The 13,456-nt window shown below is 37.5% G+C and overlaps 1 protein-coding gene across 1 annotated transcript; it reads left to right on the top strand.

The window, feature by feature from the left end:
* Positions 1-7,077: 7,077 nt before the first annotated feature.
* Positions 7,078-8,766, top strand: LOC118745277. The gene has a single exon (XM_036478803.1). The coding sequence runs from the start codon at positions 7,078-7,080 to the stop codon at positions 8,764-8,766; it is 1,689 nt and encodes a 562-aa protein (XP_036334696.1).
* The last annotated feature ends 4,690 nt before the right edge of the window (positions 8,767-13,456 follow it).

Below are 13,456 nucleotides of genomic sequence, written 5' to 3'. Positions count from 1 at the left end.
TAGATAAGACTGCGCGCTACATGACATCAAAACGAAATAACCCAGCAAAAAACACGATTACCACAGAAACGAAAGTGGAAACGAGCTAGGCGATGGGAATCGCTTACCCTTTCGCTTCAAGAAGGCCTTATTTTAACATGGGCATGTCATTGGAGGTAAGCCCTTACCCGCAGCATTACCTTCAAACGAAGGGAGAACGCATGGATAAACAGAATCCAGAGAAGCGAACAAAGAATGCCTTACAGAGAAACTAATGTAGAATGCCTAGATAAGTACATACTTATTTATATTAAATTGAAATCAGAAAATGTCTTAAAAGATTAAAATTAATTAAAATTTTTATAAATCAGCTTTTATACATACATATGTATTTATTTAGGTATTTAGATTTTCTTAAAAATCGGTATGTACATACATGCATATTTAACTAAGCTTAAAATTGTACTTCCTCACTGTTGTACTTCACTTCATTGACTGACTTCAACTTCGCTGCAAATTGAACAAAGCAAAACATGATTTTTATGCGAGACAAATTTCCACAGAAAGTAACGGTAGAACAAGAATTTTTGGGTATTCATTCTATTTTTCAGCTGACTACGATGCAGCATTCTACTTTGCATTCTCCGAAATGAAGCAAAGAAGCGAAATAAAAAAAATATTGTAGGACATTCTACTTTGCATTCCCTGGAATGAAGCAAACAAGCGAGACAAATAAAATATTGTAGGACATTCTACTTTGCATTTCCGGAAATGAAGCAAAGAAACGAATTAACAAAGGAATATTATAGGACATTCTACTTTGCATTCCCCGAAATCAAACAAAGAAGCGAAATAAATAAAATATTGTTGGACATTACCGGCAATGCCTAAAAGAAGCGGAAAAATTCGAAGGCATTATAACGCTATGCCTTCTAGAACACGTTACCACTACGCTACCACGTTGCTGGGAAGTATGTACATATGTATCTATGTATATTTTACTACTACCACCATCGAGCGACAGGGAATTAATGCATGAATAATTTTCATCAAAAAGCTAATAACAACAAGCAATTTCCAAAATGATCCAATGATCGTATTTAAACCAAATTAGTAGGGACCCACCTGTGAAGTAACACCATTCCTTTAAAAAAAATTATAGAAATCGGTTAACGTGGTCCAAAGTTATGCGGCAACATACATAAAAAAAAATAATAATAATAATAAAAGAAATACTCCGACGAGTTGATAACCTTCTCCTTTTTGTGAAGTCGGTTAAAACTAGGATGAAAAAGTGTCAATTTCATACAATGCAGAAAATTTAAGAAAAAAGTAGATAATTGGAAATTTGTATACAATCAAAAATCGTGCATACATATCTACATATGCATGTACATATGTACGTATGTATGTTTTAAAATCGCTTAACAGCAACATTTTTTAAAGCACACCAAATTGCTTCAAAAAAAATAATAAATGGTAGAACACAAAACTCGGTACGAGAATGGGGACAAGCAACAGCTACTGTATACACACACATACCCACACGTACATTTATAACGCATAACAATGCAAGCTAATACGCCGCAAGCAACTTGCATCTTCGCCCTGCACTCCTGACTTGGCATGCAAATCTCTGGCAACACCAGTCACTCGAATGTTTATTGAAAAAAAATATGAAAAATGTGCGCTGCCAACGAACAGAAATCGAAAGAAGCAAAATATACTGCTGCGCAAGAAATGTATCGGGATGTGCTGAAAAGCAGCTATTTAATTTGAGAAGTAGCAAAATTATAACCAAAACAACAAAAAAAAGCTAATATCTTCAACATGGACACAACAGCTGCGCGCAAGTGACTTATGCGGTGGCAAAAGATTTATGTTCACGCATATTTTTCGGTAGCAGAAAATTCAGCAGCAAATAAGCTTTATTTTCATAGATGGAAAAAAAGAGATACGAAATTTAGAAAAGGTAAAAAAAAAAATATTTAAATCTGCATTGTAAGTCTAGCCTCTGCTAAAGTGTCTATGCTGGCGTGTTAAAATGTTAATTTCAAATAAGAAGTAAAAAATAAAATCTATTACTGTTTATTTTGCACACCGTAATTCTCATTTTCTCATTTTATTAAAATTTTTCTAGCACAGGAATTAACAGAGTAAACATCACAAATACTCATACATAGACAATTATTTATTCAAAAGCACGTATACGTTATGCGTACGCAGAGCTCTTGCATTGTTAAAAATCAGCCAGAGTGTCCACTAAATATTACTTTGGTTACACACAAAGTTTTGACCAAACACCAGACAGACAGTCTTAAACCTCTGGGCATTTGCACGTATGCAGCTGCAGAGTAACAAATATTTAAATGCAGATTTATGGCTTTCAAGTTTTTAGCTTGAAGGCAAAAAAATATATGTAAAACCAAGTAGGAAATTTTTGGTATATTGTCTTATAAAATTTTAGCAGAGTACCTGGCGTACTTCGGGGCTGATACAAAATTTTATGCTTATGGGATGTGCCACGTCACCTTGTACAAACTCATTTATATGTATAACTACATTACTATAAGCGTTAAATTTTTCACACGCTATAGTTGATTGAAAATTACACGCCTATGGGAGGTGCTACGCCCGCTTCAATCAGCTAGTTTCCTTAATTAAATTTGACTTTGACTTTTTAAAGGTGGCAACCCTAGGAGGGTGCAGTATTCAAACTAAGCTTTTTCTGAACCATTTCGATTGACACCCATACTGGAATATTTTTTTTGATTTATTAATTAATTTGAACTCAACTTTTTTAATGGTGGCAACCCTCCGCAAAAAACTCAAAAATATTCATAATGTTCCAGCTAAGTATTGCTTTACACTCTTTCGTTTGACACCCATTCTTTAATATTTCATATAACTTGCGTATAATTTAATTAGATTTGACTTTTAGGTGGCAACCCTTTTCAGAATATAGGTATAAAACTTCTCCTGACCTACACGAACCCGCAAATAACCGTAAGTAACTCGTAAAACTTGTGTATAATTTAATTAAATTCGTCTTTTCAAATAGGTGGCACCCCTCTTTAAAATATAGCTATGTTGCTTCTCTTCTCCGAGACAAACCGCTTGGCATATTTATTCTAATATTTCATATAACTTGCATATAATTAAATCAAATTCTTTTTTCAAACAGGTGGCTACCCTTTTCAAAATATAGCTTCAAATCCTCTCTCCACCGAGGCGAACCATTTGACATACTTATTTTAATATTTCATGTAACTTGCGAATAATTGAATTAAATACGACTTTTCAGTCAGGTGGCAATCCTCTTCAAAATATTAAAGAGAAGCACACGTAGGCAAAGCTATACTATTGTACAGTTTGAGAGCTGTTTTCGTTCCCGTCCAATCACCGCCACTCCTGCGCTTTTGCCCACCACCTAACCCAGGAGATTTAAAGGGTTTGAAGGAACTAGTAGCTTTCTTCCCCTTACTTTTGTGCTCGTAGCTTCGCCTGCCAAATGGAGTCCTAGACTACGTACCAAAGTGCTCGGTTCTACGGTACAAATTGGGAAGTGAGTACTAGTGAAAATTCCGGGTATTTTTTCCCAAGTCATGGTTCACTCGGCTTCCTTATATAACTAAGAGAGTGAACAGTTTGGCAAAACATTACAAAACTGATACTTGCCTTCTTGCTCTCCTTCCTTAAGAAGGCGATTTCCTCATACCGCCAGTGTGGCTTCTTTTTCCCCTTCGGAACTATAAAAAGACAGCAGATAAAAAGCCAGCTTTAATAATCAACTGCTGCTTCAATGTGATCCTTTAAATCTTACTTGTCTCGTGAAGCATACGGCAGACGTCCACAATTCCGGGTTCAAAATATGCTATCGGTAATCAAGACTTACTGTCAAAAGTGCTCTTAAATAGGAGGGCCGATAGTAATTTTCTGTAATGCTATTAAGTTCTAACCTACATTTATCCAATTTTAACTGGAGAGTTCCGGTAATCGACGAAGAGATTTCTTACTGCCTGACTTTCTACGCCAGCACCTGATTCGTTTCAGCATCCAAAATTGAGGTGTTAAATTCTAACTCGATAGCTGGCCTGAGGATATGAAAAGTGCTCGAAAGATAAATGTCTATTCAGACGGGTCGAAGATGGAGAAAGGCGTAGGTGCAGCAATAGTTTTCGCGTTATCCTAGCGGAAGAGTTGGCCATAAGGAGGGCCGCCTAGCTACTGAGCAGCGATCTAAATAAAAAACAAAAAGTTATATCTTTGTATCTACAGTCATGCCACGGTGGAGTTCAGAACATCTCTGGAGTTGCTACATGCTAGTACTGACGTACATCTGTACTGGGTTTCGGGGCGCACGGGCTTCACGGGCCACGAGGAGTCTGATAGGCTTACCAAATAAGACGCTTAGTCGAAGGTTATGCTTATAGAAGAAGTACCGATTTCTCCACAATTGATTGAACGGGAACTCGACCTGTCCATCATCCCGAAGGCGCAGAACGCGTGGACCAAAATGCAGAGTTGCAGGGTATCCCGGATTTTGTGCAAAAATATATAAACATATTTGGCGCTTACACATTTGCTATTGCTTGGCCGAAATTCTCCTCTGATTCGGGGTGTGCGCCTTGATGTTGCCTTACAAAGGGGAGGGACGTACAGTTTTACGCCGCTTACAAACGGTAAATGATTTTTATGAGCACATTTTCATGGCAAAAATACACTCGGAATTGCCTGCCGAGGGCGACCACTATTCGAAAAGGGCCAAAACCCTGGACTTAATGAATAGTAGTGCGTACCTCTAATCACTTGCTGCCCGTAAAGCGCATATGACATAAAGGTCGCGAATTTTCTACTGGTGGGTCTTCTAACGGACTGGAAACTGTTCCAGTTTGCCAAGAGGTGTTCGCTATTTCTCGTGGTACTTAATGATTAGTTGCCTAAAATTTCGGCGAAGAAGAAATACGTGCATTAAGAAGTACGTACAGGTGACCACAGGTGGTACACAGAGGCTATAAACTCCAGAGCGGATAGGAACAGGTATTTATGACCCTAGACTGAAGCTTACGGTGTTGCTGAGAACCCTCCCCATCACCTTTCAGGCGGAAGTCTACTCCATCAGTCTGTGTGCTGAAATTAACCTTCGAAGGAAGCATCGAAACGAGAGGATCCTGATTTTAAGCGATAGCCAGGCGGCACTCAGGGCTGTGTCATCATTCGAGATCAAATGGTCGGTGGTTCTGGAGTGTGTAGAGAGGTTCAATGCTTTGGCTGAGAATAATTCCCTCCAATTGCTCTGGATGCCAGAAGTCGAAGATATTGCGGAAGCGTCGACCCCGAAAGGACCGGAGCCCTTTCTTTCAATAGGTCCCAAGACGATAAAGGAAGCGCTCAGGAAAACACCAGGCTGAGGGTACTGCATTGGCTTAATACCGTGTGACTTCTTCAATCCAAAAGCTTGCTGGGGGGGTACAATCTCAAAAGAAACAGCATACTCATAGGCCTTCCTAAGCAGAAACTAAGTAATCAGTACTTAGATATTTTGACAGGCCACTGCAGGTTAAGAGGGCACTTGTATAACCTACGAATCTAGTCTAGTTAACTATGTCGCTTGTGTGACGTTACCAAGAAGACTCCATTACAAATCCTTATGCTAGGAGGGAGAAGAGCAAAGGGCATTTTTGGCCCAGATATGACCAAATACACTTTCTACTCCCGGTATCATTTCTGAAAATTATGCAGTCTCCAGGGCTATTTGAGGTACTGTGATGAGCTGAGGGCACAATAGACGTAATGGTCGCAGTGATTTATTCAACTATCTATCCATCTACCTAGCCTAACCTCTGCAAACCAAGGATGTTTCCTAGTCAACCTAATTGTATGCTACATATTCGGGCGTAAAATTTGGTAATTCAGTGCAAAAGAGAGTTGATTACTAGACACATGACACTCGTGCCTTACATTGAAAAATCGTAATCTGAAAGATTTTGCATATCTTCTTTAAGAATATTTTCTTCAAAACTTTGCAGTCAAGTTTTAAATTCCATTTGGCCCTTCAATGCAGAATATATATGTATCTATATCAAAAATGTCGTCGAGTGCTGCGCTTTCCCAAAGTCAAAGCAACGCGAATTGAAATGAAAATCTGCGCTTAACACCCGCTGAGTGTTTATCCTGGCGCATTTCACTTCCACGTTTTAGACATCGTTGCCCACCGCCGATCAGTGCAACATTATTGCTCCTAGCGCGTTCTTATTGTCTGCTAGTGGATTTATGTATTTTTCTGTCGCTCCGTCTGTCTGTCTGCAAAGTATTACATAGTTTCTGCATGCGTGCGTAGGTGCGGGCGTGAGTCGAAGTAATTGTGCATGGCGCTTTTGTGTGCTGCCAAGTGTTGAAATAGGATTAAAATGCTGGCATTATCAGCTTTCGCATATAAATATGAATGCATATCTTTTTTTTTACTTCTTACAGTGAGGTGTAAAATTATTCATAAACGCTGTAGGTATGTTGACAGTGTTTTTTTTTCAACGTGGGTAGAGGAGAGAATTAGTCGTCGTGCGAAGACAATGAGCGTAGAATTGAGGGTATAAGCAAACCCAGCTCTTGGATGTAGGAATATATACATATGTACTGATTAAAGAGATATATTATTAAAGCTCTAAATATATTTGTACAGTGCAAACAAATTAGAAGGAAAAGTGTAATGAAAAAAATCCGAATCATAGTTGATTAACGCAAATGGTTGAAGGTGTAGAAATGTATTTTATATGTTCTAGTATTTATTCTTAGCAAAACTTTCACTTTCGTTGTAATTGTTTTTAATGCATTATTAATCAGACAAAAAATAGGATAAAATTATTTTCGTAAATTATGGAAAATTATGTTTGCTTAGAGCAGTCGCATAGCTCAATCAGCTATTAGAAATTCGATTGTACACAAATTACCGCCAAGGGACTTCAAGCAACAAACTTATTTAAATACCAAAATATGTTCAAGAGTCGTCACTTGCTTGTAAGCGGATTTTGAATACGCAGCAAAATGCGTATAAACTCGCTTTTACTTGGTTATTTAATATTATTCACTTTAGTACTAAAAATGTGCGCCAACGAATTGAAAGCACTAATCGAGACACTCATAGTAGGTATCGGTGCCAACACTTGCCTCTACTACAACTTCAATGGCAATGCCAGTATTGAGCTAAGTGAAATTTGGCAACATCGCATCGCACAAATTTCGCTCACCCATCAACCTAGCGCACCGTTACATGAACACTTCTACTCAACTATACTAAGCGTGGTACAACTCAACTCAGCGCCGCTTGAAGAGCAATTAAATAACTTCAAATTTGCCATGCAGCTATGGCACAGCCGTGATGTACTATTTTTGGCAATGAAAATTGGCAACAATGTTTCGTCGTCGCTATCAGCGCCAACAGCGTACTCACTTTTCGCTTGGTGCTGGCGCAATGGCTTCTACAACGTGCTACTCACCGATGCCCAAGCTAATGAACTACTTACATACGCACCATTTCCGACTGTCCGCTTGCGGCATACATCACTAAGCGCCTACTTAGCCAAGCGCGATAGCTGGTCGAATTTCCATGGCTATAGCATACGCGTAATTTTGGGTACCCAACCGCCGCGCGCTCTAGTCTACAAGGACGCACGTGGCATGCAGCGTATTTCCGGTTTGTTACCGCTTATAATTAAGCTCTTTGCTGAGCGCTATAACGCAACGCTACACTTTACCGTTCATCCAAATCCTAACTATGATTTCATGCAGTGTATACCGGAGGTGCTCGCTGGTGTATATGACATTTGCGCCGATAATGGCTACTACAGTACTTATGGTAAGCCGCATAGCAAACCGCTTTACTTAGTGACCGCCTATTTTGCAGTGCGTTTTCCGCAGCCGTTAGCAAAATTTCGTTACTTCTTGTCGCCATTTCAAGCTTCTACCTGGTGTGTGCTTGTCGCTGCTATCGCTTACGTTACGCTGCTATTGGCTTTGATTAATTGGCGCGAACATGGTTATTGGAATGTTGGGCAATATCTTCTAGATGTAATTAGCAGCTTTATTCTATCTACTGTTCATCCAAATCTATTTGAGTCGCATCGCGGCAAATTCATTTTCATACTACTCACCATTGTTGGGTTCATCGTAGCTGAATATTACTTGGCTTTTCTCTCCAGTCTGCTCAGCACGGATCTCTATGAGTGTCCAATAAATACAGTAGAGCAACTCATAGCCAACAATATCAGCATACTCTCTGTCTACGCCTACCAAAGTATAGTGGACAAATATCTAGAGTATCCAGAATTGATGTCGCATGTTAAATATCTCCCAAATGGCGTAGTGAAGCTACACCGTGATCAGCTTGATCCCAGCTATGCTTATATAAATGTGTTCGATATATGGCAACTTTTGTTTTATCAACAAAAATTTTTGTTGCGTCCACGTTTAAAGTTGCTGGAGAAGCCGCTTACTACGCATCTCAGCGGTATGCCGTTGCCTCATTATTGGCCATTTGAGAAGATTTTCCATCGTCATGTACAGCAGTTATTCGAATTCGGATTTCATCATTACTTCATGCAGGTAACCATCGAGGATGCAGTCAAAGCGGGATTCTTAACACTCTTCAAGACGGAATGGCACGAAGCAGTGGCACTTAACTTGTCCGATTTTGAAATGCCAGCAATTTTACTGATCGCCGGTTATTTGATAGCGTTTGTGGTATTTGTGATTGAAGTGATTTGGCACAAGATTTTAAAGAAGTGCGAATGACTTATTGTTTTGTGTAAAAAGTGTATATTTTATGCTTTTTTAATTAAAAGTTATCGATATATTAATCGGTTTAGTTATCATTGAATTTATCGACATCCTTATCGATAGTTTTTTCCATAAATCTATAACGATCGCTGTGCAGTAGTCGAAACAATATTTTGTGTGTTTTATGTGTTTTTAAGCTTAAAGTTATAGTACGTTTATCGACTTTGCTCTGGATTTATCGACAAGATCATCGATATTTTGTATAGCTTCATAACGATCTCTATAAAGTTGTCGACGCATGCATATCTATATATTTATCGATTTTAGATTTCGCTGATGATATACATATATATCGGTTTACTATATCATTTTCTACTATATATTGTTTTCTGCAAAAATTACCGGTATGCGACATTATACTTTGAAAACTCGAGAAAAACACAACAACATTTCCAAGCATTTAGCTTTTTCAGGCTTTCAGCGCTTTATTAATCTACAAGTTTTATATTACGGTTTGAGCCCCGAAAGCCGAAACACCTGTAAAGCTTGTTGTGAATTTATACGCTTATAATCCATTCGACAGTGTACATTTAATCCATATCTGCTAAGTTTTGTGAAATAAGAAAGGAGCTATTTGTAGTTTTAAGTATACAACCTACCTAGCGATTCTTGTCTTAACGAGTTCAGATGTTTAGAGCAGCTACCAACAGCAGGTGAAGCATTTTATGTGCACACGTAAGCTCTATCGCCACAGAGTGCCAGTGGTCAACTAACAAAAGACCGGAATATTAACGGAATAATGTCACGGAAAAAATATACATAATTCATCCAGCACTCTCTAAGCAACTTTCCCGTACTCCGGAAAACTACGATATGCCAGAAATTCAATATGGTTTAAAGACATGTTTGGGGAAATCCTATTCGGGAAATAATACCGGGCCAGTACTGCCTCTGAGTGAACAATTTAACTTGAGCTGACTTTTAACATATATTACATGCCCCAGAAAGTGTTAGGCCTCTAGAAAGGTATTGCATGCATTTATGATTTTTTATTTTTCTTCTCATCTAGATATATACATAATGCGCGAAGGAATTTTTTGTCCAGAACAAAAGATCTCTATCGTTCGCTTGATTTTCAAAAATGAGATGTCAAATTAAAGCGTTTGGTATGTAGATGTGCAAACTGGTTTTAGTTTTTAAAAAAGAGTTGCCACCTCAATCAAACTCAAATTATTTAATAATTAATGTCATCATGTCCGCACCATTCGTTCGATCTTCCGGAATAAGGTGTCAAGTTAAAAGGCTTGGATTGTATGTGCAAAAGGGTTTTACTTTTTTGTTAATAGTTGCCCCCTTTAAAAAATGATATTCAAATTATATAAAAAAATAAATCAATTATTACATGGGTATCATTCGAAATGATTTTGAAAAGCTTTGTTTCTTAGCTGAACTATAGCAGAGTTGCCACCTGTTTAGAAAATCATATTAGGTAAGAGAAATATATATCACCATATGGGTGCCAAACAAAATGAGTTTCAGAAAGTAGTAGTTTGAAAATATTTTGAAGAGGGTTGCCACCAGCTGGAAATGTCGAATTTAGTTAACTTATACAAAAGTTATATGAAATATCAAAATATGGATATCAAACGAAAGAGTGTTAAGAAATCTTTAGTTTTAACATACAGAATATTTTTGAGGTGCTGGGAAAGGGTTGCCACCTGCTTCAAAGATTAAATTCAAATTATTTAATAAGAAAAATGAATTATTAAAAGATGGGTATCAGTATCAATCGAAGGGGGGTTTGAAAATCTTTATATTTTAGCGATATATTTGGCGCGGTTGCCACATGTTTAAAAATTCAAATTTAATTTAAGTCATCAGTTAATGAAAGTATCTATTGCAATGTCAGACAAAGGAGAGTAAATAAGGGTTTAGCTTGAAAATTCTTTTGAAGAGGGCTGCCGCCTGTTTGAAAGATCTAACTTAAATAACTAATACAAAAATTATATGAAATATAAAAATGCGGGAGTCAAACGAAAGAATGTAAAGAAATCTTTAGTTTGATCATTTGTATGGTTTGAAAATGGTTTCCACGTGTTTAAAAAGTTACATTCAAATTATTAAATAAGTAGCATTAATTATCAAAGACTCTCTTAGCCTGTAGAATTGCGATGAAGTTTTATTTATTTTTTAATTAAGAACTTTTTTACCCGTATAGGGTGATTTGAAATCTGATGAAATTGAAAACCTGCACTATGCGAGACGCTGCACGGTTTTAGATAAAATATGGTTCTGTGAATTTTTTTTCGTTTTGAAATAAAATTTTGGGCGTTTTAACGCCATGCGGGTTCACCAGTTTTTTTTTTCACTCGTCTTGTGAGTTTATGAAAGCCAAATTACTAGCATAATATATCGCCGACCGGCAATGTACAGAAGCCGGTAGAGTATATAAATTTGTGTTGCCAACACAACGCCAACTCAAGGAAATTGCACTGCTCTTGACAAGAAGCAGATGCATCCGCTGATGTATACATCCTCTTTACAGCTGTCAGCCAGCGATTTGGCAGCATAGCTAATCATAGTAGCTTTTACACAATAAAATGGAGCACGGCTGCAAAAATTAAGGAGCAACTTCAATACATAAGCTTTTGGAAGATAAAGCAAAACAACAAAATCACAACTACAGCAGTGCAAACCGAACTGAAAGCAAGGCCACAAAGCTGACTTAAAAACTATGCACTCTCCTCCAACGACAGCATCAACTTTGCAGCTTAAACACCATCACATCAACAGCAACCTCGCTTGATACCACTATCCACAGCCACAGCCTAATCGATTTCTATTTTTCCACAGTTTAACACATCCGCTTGGTTTACCTGTTTCGCTTAGCATCCTCGCAACCAGCAACTCAAACTCAACCCATTACCATGATTTCAGATAATTTGCCTAACGATGTGTTTGCAACTCATCGCTATGGTAAATATTCGCGCCAGCTGTTGTTGGCGCGTTGATTGGCCACTTGCTGCCTGGTGTCTGTTGCCCTAAATCGCTTGCTGACAAATCTTCCATCAACAACAAACTATTCTACCCACCCCCACTTCCTTCTAAATATGCGCACAGCGGTTAGTCAGGCTTAAAGCTTGCATACCATTTATGCCATTTGCGTGTTGATTAGAATTTGATTGCTTGAAAGGTTAGCGTTGTAGGCAAATTTGTTTGTGCCACACACACGCAGTCGTGGCTGTTCATTCAATCGTTCAGGTTCTATTGACTACTCTCTCTCCATCTTTTGCTTTGCATGCGCTTCACTTCATCTTGGTTGTGATCTTCATCAATAGCGCGCAACAGCTGCTGGTTTAGTGCGTTGTTAATGTTTGTCATTTGCAGTTCGCACACATGTAAACATGCATGCAGCACGCATACGCACACACAAGCCGACGTGATGAGAAACTAAACTTGGTATTCGTGCAAGTAATGTATATTAGTTTTGCGGGGCGCGCCTTAATGTATGCCAAATGCTTGCAAACCTTGGACAACGTTTGCGCTCCCGCTGCTTAAGAAAACGCTGCCAATGCCAAATTTACTTAGTAGGGAGTAGCTCATTAGAAAACTATTTATCAGCTTATTGACACTAATTTTACTGAGTGTTTATATAATTTGGTGTACTTTTTGATCTTTACCAGTGAGTACATTGCTGTATTAAAATACTTGCAAATGCAATAGAGAATTTGTTTTGCTTCTTTTAACAAGTATGCAATATTAAGTTTTCTATACAGTCATAAGCAGTAAAATTTAAATTTTTATAAATGTTTAATTTGTATTTAAATTTACTTTTTAATGAAAAAATTAAAAAAACGCCTTAAAACACCTTTCGAACTGAAAAACAGTCATACGATTCTGTTAAGAAAAATCAGAGCAAATGGTGTGGAAATTTCTTCACACCCATTTAGAAATATTTCAACTCACTTGTTAAACAAATTGGTGCATTGACTTCTTAAAGACATGGCAATTAAACTAATTTTTAATTTCTAAAAAGGTGGCAACCATCTTCAAAAATATTCCAAAAGTAAATCTTGCTTAAACCTCTCTCGATTAACATTCATATTACATTAATTATCAAATTGATTTAGAGTTTGCGAACAGGTGGCAACGCTGTTAAAACTAATTTCGAAATAAGTGAAATAAGTAATATTTTATTTGACCCCTTAATTATACCCATTATACAAAATGTAATTTAGCTCGTTAATCAACACGATTTTGAACTGCCGAGCAGGTGGCAATCCTCTTCAAAAATGTTTACAAAATAAGCGTTCTTAACCTGCTATCGTTGGTACCTGTATACAAATATTTCATTTAACTTGTTTATTAAATTGACTTTAACTTTTTGAGCAGGTGGCAACCCTCTTAAATATTATTCCGAAATATGTAAAATATTTACCAAAAGCGAAGATCTTTTCATTTAGGCGACTAAGGGTCGTTTTCTCAAGTGCAGATAAATTTTAAAAGTCACTTGAAAAAATGACCCTTACTGTATCCTAAAACCGACAATTTTTCAATTTTAAATCAAAATATTTTTATTTTGACTCCCCCGAAACTCATTCAGCTGACGTTAATAGCAGTCCTGCGAAATGTATTGCACTTCGTTACGGTCCTTTTTTTGTTTGTCCTTTGTGGCATCCTCATTAAATAATTATCCCAGTTTTTA

The sequence above is a fragment of the Rhagoletis pomonella genome, unplaced genomic scaffold (assembly GCF_013731165.1).
Source record: "Rhagoletis pomonella isolate Grant_MI unplaced genomic scaffold, Rhpom_1.0 Rhpom_scaffold_00008, whole genome shotgun sequence".
Classification (NCBI taxonomy): Eukaryota; Metazoa; Arthropoda; class Insecta; order Diptera; family Tephritidae; genus Rhagoletis; species Rhagoletis pomonella.
Note: the sequence above shows the minus strand (reverse complement) of the source record. Positions and strands in the feature narration are given on the sequence as shown.

What these genes read in the sequence shown, in the direction of transcription:
- LOC118745277 (XM_036478803.1), top strand. Translation starts at nt 7,078, where the DNA reads ATGTGCGCCAACGAATTGAAAGCACTAATCGAGACACTCATAGTAGGT.